The sequence below is a fragment of the Podarcis liolepis genome, assembly GCF_965112155.1.
Source record: "Podarcis liolepis genome assembly, chromosome: 10".
Classification (NCBI taxonomy): Eukaryota; Metazoa; Chordata; class Lepidosauria; order Squamata; family Lacertidae; genus Podarcis; species Podarcis liolepis.
Window position 1 is genome coordinate 20,095,778 of NC_139562.1, and position 18,148 is coordinate 20,113,925.

The following is an 18,148-nucleotide window of genomic DNA, read 5'->3' on the forward strand; positions in this document are numbered from 1 at the left end:
ATGAATGTACCTAGTAGTGCCTGTGTAAAGAACTGGTATTCATCCACACCATCATCCAGGTCGATAGGGGTGCTGAAACCTTCTAAAGCAGTTTCTTCCAGTGCATCATCATCCCAGTCATCGTCATCATCTTCATCGTCATCTCCTGCATCACCGCCACCACCTGTATGGTTTTCCTGCATCTCCTGGCTGACTTCATTGGCCTCCTCTTCATCACTTGGAATCTCTTCTGTTAAAAAGTTTATTTTTAATAGAAGGCATGTCACAATATATTCAGGATTTAATGGGGCACTTTGGGGGGGGGGAACAAAAAATATTCTAAATTTCCTGAACAACTGGCTCCAGTGCTGTCCCATAAATGAGCGGCTGCAATTCACCTATGTAGAATAAGGAAAGCACTATACTCAGGCAAAAATTAAACTGCTGACCATCATCCTTCTAGGAGGTGGCCCAATTCTCAGAGAGGGTTATTCAGCAACGCAATATGGGAATATAAAGTACTTCTGAATTTTTTTAAATATGCAGTCCCTCCCTCTCAAGGAAGCTGAAAGAGATTATGACAGGTATTTTTGCTAGTAACAAATAGAAAAATGATAGCTGATGAAACGGTATTGCTATAGCAACCATCCCCAGCCCTCTCCACTGAAATGCACACATGTATATTAATTATTTTACCATTATCTTCTGCATCATTCTTTTCAGATTTAGCATGTTCTTCATGTTCCGTATGCTGCCTGGTGGCACACAATTGTTTCAGTCCCAGGAACAGAAGGAGGACCGACGGAACAATCTGAGCAGCCACAGCATCTACTGCGGGAGGTCGGTTGGGCAGCCCCATCAAAATGCTCAGCCCTATGATGCACATCTTCCTATCATGGAGGCTAAACACACATACACACAAATGAGTGAGAATCTCCCATTTTTATTTATTACAGGTTTATTTAATCCTCCTTCACGATGAGATCTCAGACCACGTTACAACAATTTATAGTCGCACAATTTAAAACCAGGTAAAAGAAATTAAACAAGAAACCAATACAGTTTAAATCAGAAAACAGAGATGTGTATAAAAACACATCTCAGCTGCCAAAGGCTGAGGATTACTTTCAGAGAAGCCTGGGAGGTTCTGCTCTGGTTCCCAATCACTCTCAGAGGTGGCAGCATAACAACCAAATAGGCTCTCTGAAAGAGGCCTCCCTGTCTTGGGTAGTAGATGAGGACAACGCATACTGGGATGCTTCCCTTACATAGGCCCAATACTGCTTTTTGTTTCTTTTTTTATAGACACTGTTTAACGGGAACGAACAAAACTTTCAATTATGTATTTAAAAATTCACCAGATGCAGAAATTCCTGAAGCAAAATTCAGACGGGAGCTAGAAAAAGCAGAAAAACCCAAACATCAGCCAAACGATTTGAAGTGGCAGCTATAGTAGAACTCCAATTAAGTATCTCATTTACATCATGCATTTAAATTTTCATGCTGCAGAACGGCATGACAGGGGGTCTACGTATTGGTCGCCACATAGAAACAAGCAAGCAGTCAGGGGAGGGTGACAATGTGCAGTCACCTGTTTGGAGTAGGAGGGCGGAGCAGGGTTTGAGGAAAAAGAAGAGTTGTTTGCTCTTTTGACTGTGTGGGAAATTCATTCTCAGGGCCGGCCCAAGACATTTTGACACCTGACGCAAACCACAAAATGCTGTCCCCCTCCAGGGAAGAAGGGGTGAGTGAAGTTCCACAATGGGAACAAGGGTGGGAGGAGACCAGCAGTGCCTTATATTCGCCAAGAAGCCACTGTAGAGCTGGCACTGGAGTACAGATGCTGAGGAGACAGCAGTTCCCATCTCCAAGGAGCTCACCACAGCTGTTGCTGCCACTGGGGTAGCGGCGGCAGCAGCAGGGTGAAGCATTCCTTGGAGGCTGGATCTGCTGCCCCTGCAGATCCTTCCACCTGAGGCGGTTGCCTCACCTTGCCTCATGGGTGGGCCGACCCTGCTCATCATTTAAACATTTTACTAAGCGCATACTCCACCTTGTATCCAAAGGTGTCCAAGGTGGTCCTATCACACTAACAAAAGAGACCATTTATGGTTTGAAATAATACAAAATAATACGATTTGAAAAGAACTGAAAAGGCTGTACACACACAAAATGGAATGAAAAAACATGGCACAGACTTTAGAGTCTTTCCTGGGCACAGAAGTGCTGTTACATCCCTGTAAAATGGCATAGCCAGTTATTATCCAAAGTTCCCCCCGCCCAAGAAGAATAATTTGCAAAGAGTCCGCTGCTAAACAAACACATGCGGTTACTAATGAAGCAGATGCCCTGCCCTCTGGAGAATTATAATGACGTGGGACCAACTATAAATCTGACAGAAAAATTAATCTCAATTGGGCTGAAGAGCACTCTCGTACGGAATGAAAATTGGCAGGCGGACCACTGCAAATAGGAGCAATAAACAGTGAAATATTTGGCGGAGAGAAGGGAGAGGGCGGGAGGGGGGAGATTTTTTTACCTCAAAGACTTGGGATGCTCCTTTTATTGAAAAGTGTTATCAGCATTCAAAGCATGTGCCTCTACCTTAAATTAATGCTCCAACTGGGCTCAACATATTTTTTAAGAAACAAAATTGTTAAGAGTATCCTTCAAGTAACTCACAAGAGGATTCACTGTGGAGGGGAAAATATATTTTCAAGACCATGATGGTAACTCAAAATGGGCCTTTAGTGAGGGAGATCACAGAACAGGAACCAAGAGAGCTTCAAGCTTGCAAGGTTTGAATGAGCATAGCATGAATTACCCATGTCTTTGGTCTCCCTTCTTTAGGAGACATTTTTACAGAGGAAGGATAGGGAACCTGTGGCCCTCCACCAGATGTGGCTGGACTAGAAAATCCCGAGCGTCGCTATTTGTATTATTTATTAAATTTATGTCCCACCCAGTCTACCTAAGAACCAAAGGGGACAAACACCAAAGCGCTAAAACAATAATATTTAAAATAAAACAGGAACACAGGAAGGTGCTTAGACCATTGGTTCATCTAGTTCAGTAATGTTTATGCTGAATGTCAGTGTAGACAGTACTAAGCTAGATGGACCAACAGACTCAGTATAAGTTCTTAGAATCATAGAATTGTGGAGTTGGAAAGGAACACGAGGGTCATCTAGTCCAGCCCCATGCAGTGCAGGAACATAGCTTCCTTCCTAAACACAAGGTGGCAGCAGTATAGAATGCAGAAGGTACAAGAGGTTCAAATGCAGAATTAGCCACTGTCTGCATTTGCTAGCTAAGCCAAGGTCTTCTGCTCTTGGATGTTTGTTGAATTCCGGAAAATCTCCGTTTTAAATTTTAAAAAAAGTTTCTAATCTTTATAATGAGATGAAGAATATGATGGCAAAAACTAGGCCCTTAGTGCCAAATAAGTTGTCCACTCTTGGCCCTTAGCCTTAGATAAATTGGTCATGATGTAACCATCGCCTAAGGGGGAAAGTCTTAGAAGCAAAAAGCTGAATGAAGAGTCTTCTGTTTTTTTAATTGGCACAACAGGACAAAAAGCCTTTTTATTTTAAAATATATACTAAAGAGTTACATTCTGCCGCTGATGCACCTTTGAAAGCTGGATAGCTCCCCTAACCACAGAATGTAATAAAGCCCTTTTACAACGCACTCACCAGAGCAGTAAATGTCATGTTAAAACTGCATTTATGAGACACTGTAATTCTTTGCAGTTACATAACATCGACTCCAAGACAAGAACGAATATTACAAGATGTCAAGACAGCCACAGTAAATGGCTTCCGGTTCTTGTTAAATGTTTCCTCCTCAGCCTTAAAGGACAACTGTCTGTTACTGTTCATCGTAATCGTCCACAGAAAATGACTTCCGAACACAACAAAATTCAGCAACACAACAGATTCAAGTATGATCTGAAATCCCTTATCGTTAAGAAATCTACAGCTCGGTATAAATGTTGCCATTCACAGGTTGTGAAAAATCCCTTACTCACACAGATGCTGCATGTGGGGAGCACAACATTTTAAAACTCCTGACTCTATATACAGCAAATGACTTCTATACACCCATTAAGACAGAATTGGGAGACACACGCTACATGCACTGAGAGGGAAGGCATGAGCTTCTTAAAGCCTATGATTTTTTTTTGGGGGGGGGTGTCAAAAATGCCATTTATAAATGGTGAATTGGAGGCTGCTGTTTCACTTTCACTTCAGGGGTGAGATTCAACCCCAAAAATGATTTTGGGATGAGGGGAGGGGTCTTAAAATTTGCCACCTCATTTGCGAGTGGTGAATTGGGGTATGGAAGCTGTTTGTTGTGGGGGGGAATCCAAAATGGTTTTAGAAGGAAGCGGCTTTCAACTATGGGGATGGGACTTCTCTCTCTTTTTCTTTAAAAAGCTGCCAATTTTAAAGAACAGTAAAACCTCCACTGCAATTGCCCCCACTGATCATTTCCCCACAGATAACTTTACCTTTCTCATTTGGGAGGTTTGCCTGAAATACCCCCACCCATTCAGGCACTATTAGAAGACATTGCACCTTTACTATCAGCCAGCAACCAAGCCTGCCTGTATGTCCCCTGGAAAGAACAGCCTGGAATCAAAATGATACCACCAACAGCCAGAGGCTAAAAGCAACCTCCCTATTCTGCACAGTGACATATCCCTAATTGAAACAAAATAAAAAAAAATCCTTCCAGTAGCACCTTAAGAGACCAACTAAGTTTGTCACTGGTATGAGCTTTCATGTGCATGCACACTTCTTCAGCTCATACCAATGATAAACTTAGTTGGTCTCTAAGGTGCTACTGGAAGGAATTTTTTTGCTTTGTTTCGACTACGGCAGACCAACACAGCTACCTACCTGTAACATAGCCCTAATTATAATTGCAATTTGGTATGGATTTTCATTGTAAGCTGCTTTGGGAACCAATCTTAGATATCTATAACTACATCTACATCTACATCTACATCTACATCTACATCTACATCTACATCTACATCTACATCTACATCTAATCTATATCTATATCATCTATACCAAGCAAACATAGCATGGCTAGTATTTTTTCTTCTTGCCAGTTAGTAATTTCTGAGGATTTCTATGGCTGACGTGGAGTCTTCTTAACATAACCGAGCTAAAGTGTGTGTATAAAACAAAACGATTGGAGGAAAAGATGTTACTTTAAAAAAATAAGCCAAATAGATTTTCTTTGTTGTGAAAAACATATCAGAGTACAATTTGGAGCTGCAGTTGGTGGGGAAGGTCAAGGAAAATCCTCCCTCCACACAGGTTTTGATATTTTCCTGGACCCTCTACGCAAACCAAAATAAAAAGTTGCTTTCCAAGAAGCCCTAAGCTTTTAAAAAAGAAAAAAGAAAACCACTGGACACCTACCCAAGGAAACAATCTGTATCATTCATCCACTGGTTTATGAACTGCGCAGTGATGGGCTCTGGGTTGTGAGGAAATCTGATGTTCTCTAAAGTGTGCAAAAGGAGATCAGGGTTGTAGTAAAGGGCCGCAATGGCCACCTGGAGACACATGGTGCGGAGCTCGCTGGTTTTAACCCCTCGCGTTAAGCGCTCTAGGACAGCTTCTACAAAGAGCGGGATGCACTGAGGATAGAAAAACAGGAGAGACATGGGGTAGAGGAAGCAAAGGGAAAGTGGAGAAATGAAATATGTTCAGAGAAAGTTCCAGGCATTAAAAGGCTTTAACTTACAATTAGAATTACCTTTCCTTAGAATAAGGGTCAGGGAACCTGTGACCCTCCTGATTATGCTGGGCCACAGTTCCTATGACCATTGATCATGCTGGCTGGGGCTGATGAAAACTGGATCCCAGCAACACCTGGGGGCCACAGGTTTCCCCATTGCTACCTCACAAGCATGCAACTATACAGCACACAATTCCTTACGTGACTTTGAAGGAGAAAGGAGAATTATGTTATAAAACCATATAATGAGATACTGGCTCTAATACAGCTTCCTAAGAATCTCGGCTCTTTTTTTTTTTAAGGCCTGTTTTTCAGTCCTGCAATTAATGAAGAAATGGGAACTATGCCTAATGAAATCTCAGAAAGCCAAAGAAACTGCTGAACAAGATTTCCAGTTGTCAGGAAGCAAAGCTTCGCTACCCTATGAAGCTCTTTGTTGTTCCCGGGGGGTATGCAAAATAAGAAAAAATGTGCAACTCTGCTAAATATGCATAATTTATACCGGTCACTTCTCTGAGATAGCTTGTAGCCCATCATATATGAGTCCCACCTAACCACCAGCTGAATGATACCACCAAATACTTGTGTAATGTACAAAGCAGAAGAGCTACTGCCAGAACGTTGGCAAACAATTTTGGAAGCAGAAGGCCAGAGAAGTAGAGGCAATTTTTGATTGAGATATTTTTAAGCACCCGGAGCGCCATCTGGTGGTTAAATTCTCACCACCCGATTATAACTTCTCCGTTTGATAAAACAGGTGTGGGGAACACCCATTGGCCATGCTTGCGGGGGCTGTGGAGTTCAGCTATACCTGGAGGTCCTATGACAGATGAAGGATGCTTTGGAGGGGAAGCCTCCAACCTCCCCCAACCCCTTGTTCAACCTTTTCCTTTACCTGCTTCCCCAGATTGCCCCCTTTTTTCTCTTCTCCTTTGGCATCCCACCATGACCCTACTTCATCTCCGCTGTTCTCCTCTTGCCCAATTTTGTCAGCTGCCAACAGGAACAGGTGGCAATGCCCAAGGTTCCCAAGCAGCTCACACCCCTTTCACCCTCCCTACCCAGAGCAGTGGGCAGCAGGTGGCCGTCTGACTGGCAAAAGGGCTGGTGGTGACCTTGAAAAGCCTTTATGGTTTGGGACAGGGATATCTAAAGGACTGCCTGTCAGTTTACATTTCTTGGTACAGAAAGTACTGATCTGATGTGTAGAGATCTTTCCTATTCTAATTAATTCAAGAGGGTTCTGGAAGCCTCTCTGTGTGAAAGAAACAAGCAGAAGGTTCCTGATGTTTGGGAAGCTGAGTACAGCTGGCTTAAACAGGTCCTGTTATCTCTTCCTGTCAAGGTCATGCTGACTAAAATAATAAGGCCAGAAGGGGCCTGGGTTTCACTCTCTTCTATCTCTCTTTCTTTTTGTTGCGGTGTTCTGTATATAGTATGCTTAGTGTTAAGGTTTAGTCTTATTATAAGTTATTGTAAGTTTAAGTTAAGTCTGCTGCAACTGCATTTCTTATGGACAGTGCCAATCCTGAATGTATTGGATTTGTGACCATTATGCTTATTTGCCTTCAGCAGCAGTAAAGCTCTGCTGGATGAAATATTAATGGTCTGTTTTTTGGGACTCCTGCAACATGTTTAAGTTTTTACTCTGCTAACTATTCATTGGAATACTGCTCTGGATCAATACTGAGTAGAATTCAGGCTTGCTTACTAAGACATGCTTGCTTACTAAGGTATTCCGTGCAGGCCCTCTTGGGACTGGAGAGGGGGCCTTCTCAGTGGTTGTGTCTAGACTGTGGAATTCCTTGCCAAGGTAGCCATGTTTTGCCCCATCTGTCATGCTGAATCAAAGTGACATCTAGCCCAGCACTACAAAAAAATAACCTAGGCCAAATAGCCCATTCCTCCAAGCACAAACTAGACCCATCTCAAGCTAGTTCTATCTAATGATCATCAGCAAAAGAAAAACTGTATGCCACTCTATGATTCTATGATTACCTGGTCAATACCCCTCCCTTTGCACTGCAGAATAATGACCTCTAAGAGCTTGGCTGCATGGCATTCGGCATCTTCTCCTGCATCACCAGTTAATACCTAGCAACAAAACCATGAACAAATTACTGAGATGTCAGTTGATACTAAACATGCCCAAACAGAACATGTTTGCTCAGGGTGTAAATGGAAACTGTTCTGAACCATTCATGTCATATCTGAGAAACATATTTTCCAATACAGTATGACCTCTTATCTGAATAATCAGCAAGGCATCCAACATAACTGGATAACAAGAGAAGAGCAGACATAAAAACAGAGGGGCTAATCACACGAGCTTATACAGAAATGAGGGATAAACAGTAAATCTGAACAGTAACAATTTTAAGGTGTTCCCATAATGGGAGTCTTAGTATTGGCACTTTTATTCCTTTTCGTGGAGTTAAGTGGCACTCACTGAAATTGATCCCCAGCCTTCAAAAACAGGGTAGAATCTTGAACATTGTGGTCTGAATCCGTATGTGAATTAAGAGTTCTCAAAACATTATGCTCAACAGGCTCAGTGAGCAAAAAGCAAGAGAGCTCGGATCTGTTATTCTGTTTTCAAGTCTCACTGTCAGATTCATGGAGCTAGAATAGGCCAAAAGGCCATTTAGTACAAAGCCTGCACGCAACGCACAGCTGTCAATCCCAGCAGATCCACCTCAAGTGTTCAGACCTCGGCATGCTAAAAGCAAAGAGGATGCATGGCAGAGCAAAAAGCTCCGTGTTGCTCAAGCAAACTGAGCCAAAGCATGGCCCTCTACTAGAGAAAGGCAATCCTACTAATACTCTGTGGGACTTTTCCCAGAACAAGCACATTAGGAAGAGCAACCGAAACTGAATATTCAAGAACAGAATAAGTGTTTGTCCTGTTTGCTGGTACAGCTCATGTATTTAAAAGACAAACACATTCACAGTATTCTAGCATATGTTTTTGTGTAGGATATACATCATTTCTAGTTGTAAAGTGGGTGTCTTGCATGCTGATGTGCTATGAACCTAAGTGAAAGAAGTAACAGAATTGGAAAAGGATCCAACATATGGCGTGGGCAGAAAAATCCTGTTTTTTTTAGAAAGCCATACCATGTCCAAAATCAGTGGGTATAAGTAACTACATTCATCCTGTCAGGGTAACATGCAGGCATGACCCTCAGACCCTGGGTTTGAAGTCTGCTGAAGGGAAGCAAGCAGAGAATGTATGCTAAAAGCAGGTCTAAACAGGACTACTTGTGACCTTTACATTTCACCCAGTGCTACATTTTTCGGTCACTTTTTCATATTCATTTTTGATACCTAGTTGGTAAAGGTATGAACAATGGCAATACTTACCTTTTTACACATGGTGTAAATTATCTCTAAATTTTTGGGATTTGACAGTAACGTATCGGTATCAACAGTGACATAGTTGTGCAAGAGAGGCATCATATCTAGACAAAGGCAAGCAAAACAGTTAAGCTTGATAGCAAAAGTAAGGTTAGCATTGTAGAGTTGTTTTCCTTGCATAGTACATGTTAACAAGCACTATAAACACATAAATAACTTAAAGGGGGGGGTGGGAAACAAGTTCCTAGGGCTCCAAAGAAATGTCAGAAGTGTGTTGACAATCCCTGAAGCCATCTACATGACGGAAGGAGGAAATGTGCAAATTTACTCAATATGCAGAGTTTATATGGGTCTCAGAAACTGGATTGCCACAGCCCAAATTAAGTGCACCCCACTCTGCACAAGGCTATCCCATGCACATGCAGCTCTGAATCTATAGCACTGAGGAACAATGCAAGCTTGTTTTCACTCGGCTGTGACAAATTGACAATTGATACACTCCATCATAGCTTCCTGAACTACTGCTAGCCAACATAATACTTCAAATCGAGTTACTTGAACAGATCTACTGCTCCAGTCTCTCAGGTTATTATAACATCAGTCAATCCCCTTTCAGAACACACTACAGAGCTCATTACCTGCAAAGTACTCAAAGCAATCCTGTTGAAATACTTCATATAAGACACCCAGAAGCTGCCACATTTGAGGTGAAATAAGATAGCACGTCAAGCTGTATGCTAGAGAGAGGATTTCTTCATAGAACTCTGAAAGGGAAACCCCCGCAGATCTGATGAGGTCTGAAAATAAAAGTTTGCAAATCCCACACAAACTGCAAAAATTCATACCATTATCAATCCTTTATACAGCAATTTTAACCAGCAAACATATTTTGCAATCATGTCTTCCTTGAGGTATACTGACAGCAAGCTTGCCAGTTCACCTGAAGGTGTGACGGTAAGGAATTTACCAACCAGCACTGCATAGACTTGATTCAGGGCTTAAACAAAACTGCACATTTAGTGCAATTTGAACCTGGACATTACAATACTATACTCCCATTGTGTGCCCCACTGTCAATTCCCCAGGTATGTCTAGAACTGAATTGACTGTTGTTCCATTGGCCTTCCAATTTGCACTACAGAAAGCAATCTATATGTCTAATGTGCAACAAAAGTAAATTCACAACAGGTGACTTATTTATGCCTAAACTGAAGTGGATAGCAGAGAAAATAAGTTGTTAAGGCAGCCTTCACCAATCCAGGCCAAAACATCTGGAGGGCACTAGATTGGCAAAGGCTGGCTGGAAAAAGAGGGTGTACTATATTCTAATATCTAATTCAAGACTGGCTTTTAGTTCTCTGCAATACAAACACAAACAAAAAATCTGGAAATATTTTCTAGAAGGTCAGCTTTTTAAATTTACCTATTACGTGCTTCTGCAAGACGAGGCCAATGATCTGTAAGCAAATGCTCTCCAACTGTTGAGTTATCTAGAATAAGAAGAGACAGAGACTGTTTATAGCATGAAAGTAACAACTGAATGCTTTTGTTTAAATGAACAGTTGCCCTAAAACAAAAAGCTAAATTTAAAACTGTTTTAAAATTATGGCTGGCTGAAAGCTGTAGGCAAAGGTTTTGTGGAACAGAATAGGCCCACAGCGCCACCTGTTGACAAGTGATGGAGAAGGCTCACCTCCTTGTGGTCTTGCACGACAGTAAGGATTGTATCAATTGTGTGAAGGATCCCCATAGCCATGACAGTTTTATCCTCCAGTTCTTCATATTCTTCACTTTGGAGAACTTTCCCAAATATCTCTGCCTAAAGAAATCAAGACACAAAACAATGGAGAAGCAGCCTGCTGATTATGTCATCCTTGGAGACTATGAATAATAATAATAATAATTTATTATTATTATTATTATTATTATTATTATTATTATTATTATTATTATGTATTAAAGCCATCAATGGGCACAGCACCTTGCAGTAAGTCCTGCACTAGTGGTTAGAACACCTGGAAGCCTGGGGAAGAGGGCTTACCATCACTGCCCTCCACAGCACTTCCCATTGGCTGTGTTGGCCTCCTCTAGTGAGTGAGCCAGCTGTGAACTATCTAGTTCCCAAACTGCATTTTAGCCAGGCTGCTTGGCCCTTGGAATGCAAGACTAGAACTTGTAGTGTAGCCTTCCCTGTGCCTGCCCCCATCCTGAACTTTTGAGTTTTCTCTGTATATAGATTATTTCTTTGTACTGTTGAACTTATCCTATTTATCTGATCTTATAAAGTCTTATGTGAATTGATGGACATGTTTTGTAAAAAATTATACATATCGTTTCAAATGTTTGGTATGTTGATAATAAGCATAGGAAGCTGTCTTATACCAAGTCAGACCAGTAGCCCATCCAGCTCAGTATTGTCTATACTGACTGGCAGTGGCTCTCCAGGGTTTCAGGCAGGGCACTACCTAGAGATGACAGGGATCAAACCCGGGACCTTCAGCATACAAAGCAGATGCTCTACCACTGAGATACACCGAGTTGCTTGTTGTGAGGTGCTTGGAGCACAATTCACTGTGGAAAAGCGACATATACCTAAACTAAACTAAACTAAACTAAACTAAACTAAACTAAACCTTATACAGTGGTTAATTGGTTTTCGAATGGCTGTTATTGCACAAATCAGCACCTGAACACCACAAACCTGGAAGTGTTCTGGTTTGCAAACATTTTTTGGAAGCCGAATGTCCGACGTGGCTTCCGCTTGAGTGCAGGAAGCTCCTGCAGCCAATCGGAAGCCGTGCCTTGGTTTTCAAACAGTTTCGGGAGTTGAATGGACTCCTGGAATGGATTAAGTTTGAGAACCAAGGCGCCACTGTAGTGTCCTAGAATGGTTCTTGCTCCAAGCAGCTTACAAAGTAATATTTAGCAATAGAGAGAGAAAGGAGGAGAGGTGGGATGTGAGAAAAGACAATTACAGTGGTACCTTGGGTTAACTTAATTCTGTTCTTAACCTGAAACTGTTCTTAACCTGAGATACCACTTTAGCTAATGGGGCCTCCTGCTGCCGCCGCGCGATTTCTGTTCTCCTCCTGAAGCAAAGTTCTTAACCCGAGGTACTATTTCTGGGTTAGCGGAGTCTGTAACCTGAAGTGTCTGTAACCTGAAGTGTCTGTAATCCGAGGTACCACTGTACTCAAACCTAGTTGCAGTTTTGGATAAAGACAAGGTGTGCATGTTAACCGTAAGACCTGAGAGCCTCCAGGTGTTGTTTGACTCTGACTCCCATCATCCTCAACCATGAGCCCTATTGACTGGAAGCGAAGGGAGACAGAGTCCAACAACACCTGGAGGTTCACGGGTTCTCCACTCTTTATGTAAGAGTTTAGTTCCACAGACTACAAACCTGCCTGAAATGCACGTAAACGGCTGAGAATGTAAGGTGGGGAAAAGAGAGCAATCCAGGCTGAGTGTTTTTGAAAACCAGGATATAATTTTTAAAAGCAGTTTAAAAATATAACAAAAGTTTCAATATTTAGGGTTAACCCATTGGAAAAAAAAAGTGGTATGGGCAAAAACACATAGGAATTTTCCAGGATGTACTGCCTTATATTGAGATAAAATGAGAAATGCATTCAATTAATTTTCTTCAAGTCGTTTAAAACTTATTTTTATAGACATGCAGACTGGTCTTTACAATGCCAAAGCTGGAAGCTACACATCCCTTAATAAATTCTTGATTCCAACAAGATCAACTGGAACCAGAAACATCAGAGCTTTTCCTCTGTATCAGAGCACTGCTGTCTCTTACCAGGTGCTGTGTCATTTCAACAGCAATTGTTGCTACTTCCTGACTGTATTCACAAATCAGCTTCTGGATTACATTGGTGAGATCATCGTTCTCAGTCTCCCGAACAACAAGCAGCAGCTCCTGCATAACTGGCCTGATGTAGGGCTTAATGTATTCCTTTGCTAAAAAGGCACACAGAAAAACAACACAGAAAAAGATAGAAGGGGTCATTTGCTAAATGAAGATGCAAGGAGCTCTGGATTAGGATTAAACCCCTTAGATAGATAAGATAAAATGACAGAAAGATAAAATAAATATAGATATCTATCTGTCTATCTATTTATCTATCTATTTATCAGTGCTTCTTAGGTACACATATCTGTCTGCTTTCTATTCCTGAACTATTTCACTGGTGCAGGAAAAAGAGGTATGTTGGAAAGCTGAAAAGGGGAGAAAACTAAACAGACCATTTGAGGAATTTGCACCTTTTCCCTTGAAGATACACTCAGGTCTACCCTGCTCCCTTTCTCCAAATTTTTTTTGCAGAAGATAGTATATGATGACTTGCTAAAGCAGGGTTCTGTAACATCTGCAGCTATTACACCAATCCTAACCATAATCTCAGACCTATTTGCATAATTAGCAGTCAAAATACCTGACATTTAAATGAAGGTTCAAAGAATGGGAAATGAATGGCCAATAATGAACTACGTGGGCATTTATTCAGTCAGTAACAACCACATAGTAGGATGCTTGAAAGAGCAGCAACAGGTGCATTGATGTTATTGGAGCATAGATACTCAATACATGGGTGCACCTTTACAGCAACAATACACAGTAGAGTGAGAACAACGGTTTCATGGTTAAAACTCTATTTTAGTAGGAAAATCAAATATTTCCAGAGGATGCACCCTTCCTCGCTGGTATATATTCTATATTCTATAGTCTGTCATTACAGAGGGAAGGAGAATTATCATAATATTCATTTATTTTGACAGAAGGAATCTGAGGTTTAGCAACTAGGCATTGGAACTGAACTGGGGATGTTCATGCAGAGTCCATGCGGAGGCAAGAAAGAGAGAGAGAGAGAGAGAGAGAGAGAGAGAGAGAGAGAGAGAGAGAAAGAAAATCAGAATCAAACCTCGTTCCTGATGGCTTATTAAGGATTGAAGTGCTATGGCAGCTTCCACTTTGACAGGCATCTCTTTGTCGTCAATCAGGCTCTTCTTTGCTAGCTCAACAGCATTCCTTAGGTTGAATTCATTGTGGAATTCCAAAGTACTGAACGAATGAAGAGTCCAACAGGACTGCAGCATAAGAGGGAGAAAGCAAAACAGACACTACTGAGTTCTGTTATTCTCTAAGGAATCTAGTTGTGTGCTGGCAGTTCTCAGCTGATTAGACTTGTACCCCATCTTATGGTTTGAAGAGGCTTACATTAGACAACTAAATGTGTGTGTGTCACCCCTGCAGCCACCCCTGATTAAAGCCACCACCACCACTACCAACAACAACCATTATAATTCTAGGCCAAGTTCCAAAGAGACACTTGTGTATAACTAAGGCAGTTTTGCACAGGCAACAGTCCTTTGTGCCACATGAAAATGTTGCTCCAGACAGTTACCCGACCTTCAGGAGAGACTCTGAGGCAGCAAGCAAGAATGTCAGCAATAAAAGAGCAAACAAAAAAAGCAAAGAGCAACAATGTGCAAAACAACATCCCCAATGCCATCTCGCCCCATTGCCCCTTGGGAAAGCAAACAGCCTCCCAGAGGCTGTAAGAGGGGGCACACTCTCTAAAGGATGCTAAGAAGAGCAAGTTACCGCAGAATGATACACTTACTCTTGCTCTCAAATACCCCAGGTTCGACATGAACAGTGGAAAGATGTGATTCTGTAGCATCAGCTCCATTTGATCCTTGAAGACACTCTTCTGATGGAATTAACAGCAGCCACAAAAAAGGTTAGTCTCCATTTTGATATGTGACAATATTCAATTATGTTCCAAAATTTAACTCCCCTAGAGTAATTGCACAAATACAAACCAAAATCAGCTTCTAGCTTCAAGTTCACTTTCAGAAAATATTCTGGCATTATATAAGTCCAATAAAATGCAGAAATGCCCAACTGTTAAATATGTTATGCTGTCCAGGCCAATTACAGCCACAGTTGGGAATGTGTCCCTATGAAGGTACATGCATCCAGAAATGCGGACTTGCTATGAATTAAGAGACACTGGACCAGATGGGCCTTTTGTCTGATCCAGCAAGGCTCTTCTCGTGTGCTTAAGTAAGACTGCAGAAAGGAGAAGAATATCTTTCTAAGACCAGGTGAAAAACAAAACCTGGGAGTTTTGATATAGACCAGAGATATTGCCTTGTTTGTTAAGAGGCTTCCTTGTAGCTCTCTCCTTTGGTTAGACCTGGCTGTTGATGCACAGGCTAAATCCCTGTCTAGCTTGACTGTCCTCGTGTTCAAGTGCCACTACTGGTTTATGGGCCAATAGCATACCATGGGATTATTTCACGTTATGTTTTGAGGACCAAAGTGCCCTCTGACGCACACCTGCTTTTCAAGATGGTATTTAAATTGAACAGAACAACTAGGATACGTCTGTTTTAATGAACATTCTAGAGCTACTTACCATGCCTTACTGCCCACAGATCAATTTCATTTCCATGCATGTCTCTGATGAAATACCTGTGTACAACAGGACTTGCCAGGTAGTCCCAGAATACTAATTAAAATATACTGTACAAATCTTGGTTCATTCCATTTTCATTCATCTCTCTTAGAATCCCTTATCAACTCCTGCTCTACACAGACCTTCTGTCAGAGATATATATGTGCATTCTGATCCCTGCATTAAGGTTTTCATGAATCACATTGAAGACTACATATTTGGTGGCAAAACTACATGCATCTTACAAGTCTTCATCCGCTTACCTTCAGCAAAATCTCTGCTAGAGATCCTATCACATGTAATGCCCCATCTTTTTTCCTAGGGTCAACATTGGGCCCAGTAAGTATCTGATAGCAAAATGCCATCATTTTGGGTAACACCTAAACAGATGGAACAAAACGCAGAAAATTAAAAACTAGAAAGTAAAAAATGCTGGAGTCATTCTGTTTAAACCAAGAAGACACTGGTGGTGCTGTTGATGAATGCTAGATGACCCATGGGGAGTGGGGAGAGGCCACACTCAAGATCTGTCTGCCTGGCTACTCAGTGCAGCATCAGTCCAGACTGGAGGAATGGGAGGGGTCACTGTAGCCTAAACCAGCTCAGATGGTCGTGGCAAGGATAACATTGGATTTTCAGGCAGGGACATACCTTGTACACCTCTCCTGAACAACTTGGCTAACAAAGAGGATAAAAATGTAATAAAGAATTTTTATTTTTTTTTAAGGGAGACAAATAGCCTTTAAGCAGGGATAGGAAATCTTGGCCCTCCAGGTGTTGCTGGATTCCAGTTCCCATCCCCAACAACATCTGGAGGGCCACAGGCTTCCCATCACAGCCAATGAAGAATGGAGGAAGCGGTACAAGCCTTTATAATGTCATAGCGTTTGTATTGTAAGTACCTCTTTTCGCTTTTTTGCTGCAGTGTACAGAAGTATCTGAGCAGCTGTTGTAGGGGATGCATAATCTTCAAAGACATCTTTCAAGTTTTCAACAACAACAAAAAGAACAAGAAAAGAAAACCACATCAAGTGTTACTGCACAATCTTCAAGAAGAACATTTTGACAAATCATTCTGAAATTGACAGAACAAGGACAACCCAACAAGGCTCTTTTTATTTCTTAAATGAGCAATCACTTATGGAAGTAAACAGCTTTCAGCCAATATGTGTCCACTCTTAAAGAAAACTTCATTAGATCCCTTAGACCTATCCAATTACCGCCCAGTTTCAAATCTTCCATATCTGAACAGCTGAACAGCTTGGTAGGTTTCTGGAGGAAACATTGGCATTAGATCCATTTCAGTCCGGTTTCCGTCCTGGTTTTGGGACGGAGACGGCTCTGGTTGCCCTAACAGATGATCTCCGTAGACAACTGGATCGAGGTGGGTCAGGACTGCTGATCCTTTTAGATTTGTCAGCAGCCTTTGACATGGTCGATCATGATCTTCTGGACCACCACCTCGCAGATGTGGGGATACAGGGCATAACCCGTAACTGGTTGTGCTCTTTTATCTCTGGTCGGGGACAGAGGGTGGCACTAGGGAGGGAAATGTCGTCACGCCATTCCTTGGTGTGTGGAGTGCCTCAGGGCGCAATTCTCTCCCCGGTGCTTTTTAACATCTTTATGCGCCCCCTTGCCCAGATTATCCGGAGCTTTGGGCTGGGCTGTCACCAATATGCTGATGACACTCAGCTCTATCTGCTGATGGATGGCCACACCGACTCGGCCCCAAACACACTGACCAGATGCTTGGAAGCTGTGGCTGGATGGTTTCGTGGGAGCCGATAGAAACTAAATCCTTCGAAGACAGAGGTCCTATGGATAGGTCGGGATGGCATGGGGATGAGGGACCAACTCCCTTCTCTTGCGGGGGCCCAATTAGTGCCATTGCCTTCCATTAAGAGTTTGGGTGTAATCCTTGACGCCTCCCTTTCCATGGAGGAGCAAGTTACAGCAACAGCCAAGGCGACATTTTTCCACCTTCGCCGCATCAAGCAGTTGGTCCCTTACCTTTCCCGCCCCGACCTGGCCACAGTGATCCATGTGACGGTCATCTCCAGGCTTGACTACTGTAATTCACTCTACGCGGGGCTGCCCTTGAAGCTGTCCCAGAAACTCCAGCGGGTACAGAATGCTGCAGCGAGGCTCCTCACGGGGTCTCTGCCATGGGAGCATATTCACCCAGTGCTTTTCAAGCTGCACTGGCTCCCGGTGGAGTACAGGGTCAGATTTAAGGTGCTGCTTTTGACCTTTAAAGCCCTTCACAGCCTAGGACCCTCGTACCTACGGGACCGCCTCTCCTGGTATGCCCCACGGAGAGCCTCAAGGTCCATAAATAACAACACCCTAGTGGTCCCAGCCCCTAAGGAAGTTAGATTGGCTTCAACCAGAGCCAGGGCCTTTTCAACTCTGGCTCCGGCCTGGTGGAACGCTCTGCCTCATGAGACCAGGGCCCTGCAGGATCTGATTTCTTTCCGCAGGGCCTGTAAGACAGAGTTGTTCCGCCTGGCCTTTGGCTTGGAGCCAATTTGATTCCCTCCCTCCCTCTTTCTTTTTTCTTTTCCTTCTCCTCCTGCGAG

At 42.5% G+C, this 18,148-nt stretch overlaps 1 protein-coding gene across 5 annotated transcripts in view; it reads right to left on the reverse strand.

The window, feature by feature from the left end:
• IPO8 (importin 8) overlaps nt 1-18,148 on the reverse strand; it is a 37,466-nt gene that overhangs the window by 6,575 nt on the left and 12,743 nt on the right. For 3 of the 5 annotated variants that reach the window (XR_014516288.1, XM_083461915.1, XM_083461914.1), the window contains exons 11-23: nt 16,469-16,545; nt 15,830-15,946; nt 14,727-14,816; nt 14,025-14,190; nt 12,905-13,065; nt 10,790-10,915; nt 10,520-10,586; nt 9,735-9,893; nt 9,103-9,200; nt 7,738-7,833; nt 5,418-5,638; nt 676-881; nt 11-229 (exon numbers count right to left, since the gene is read on the reverse strand). Coding sequence is in view for 4 of the 5 variants with exons in the window: in XM_083461915.1 (XP_083318041.1) it covers nt 11-229; nt 676-881; nt 5,418-5,638; nt 7,738-7,833; nt 9,103-9,200; nt 9,735-9,893; nt 10,520-10,586; nt 10,790-10,915; nt 12,905-13,065; nt 14,025-14,190; nt 14,727-14,816; nt 15,830-15,946; nt 16,469-16,545 (1,803 nt within the window). In the remaining variant the exon portion in view is untranslated. The remainder of the gene's footprint in view (nt 1-10; nt 230-675; nt 882-5,417; nt 5,639-7,737; nt 7,834-9,102; nt 9,201-9,734; nt 9,894-10,519; nt 10,587-10,789; nt 10,916-12,904; nt 13,066-14,024; nt 14,191-14,726; nt 14,817-15,829; nt 15,947-16,468; nt 16,546-18,148) is intronic. The other 2 variants (XM_083461917.1, XM_083461916.1) reach the window with 1 other exon arrangement.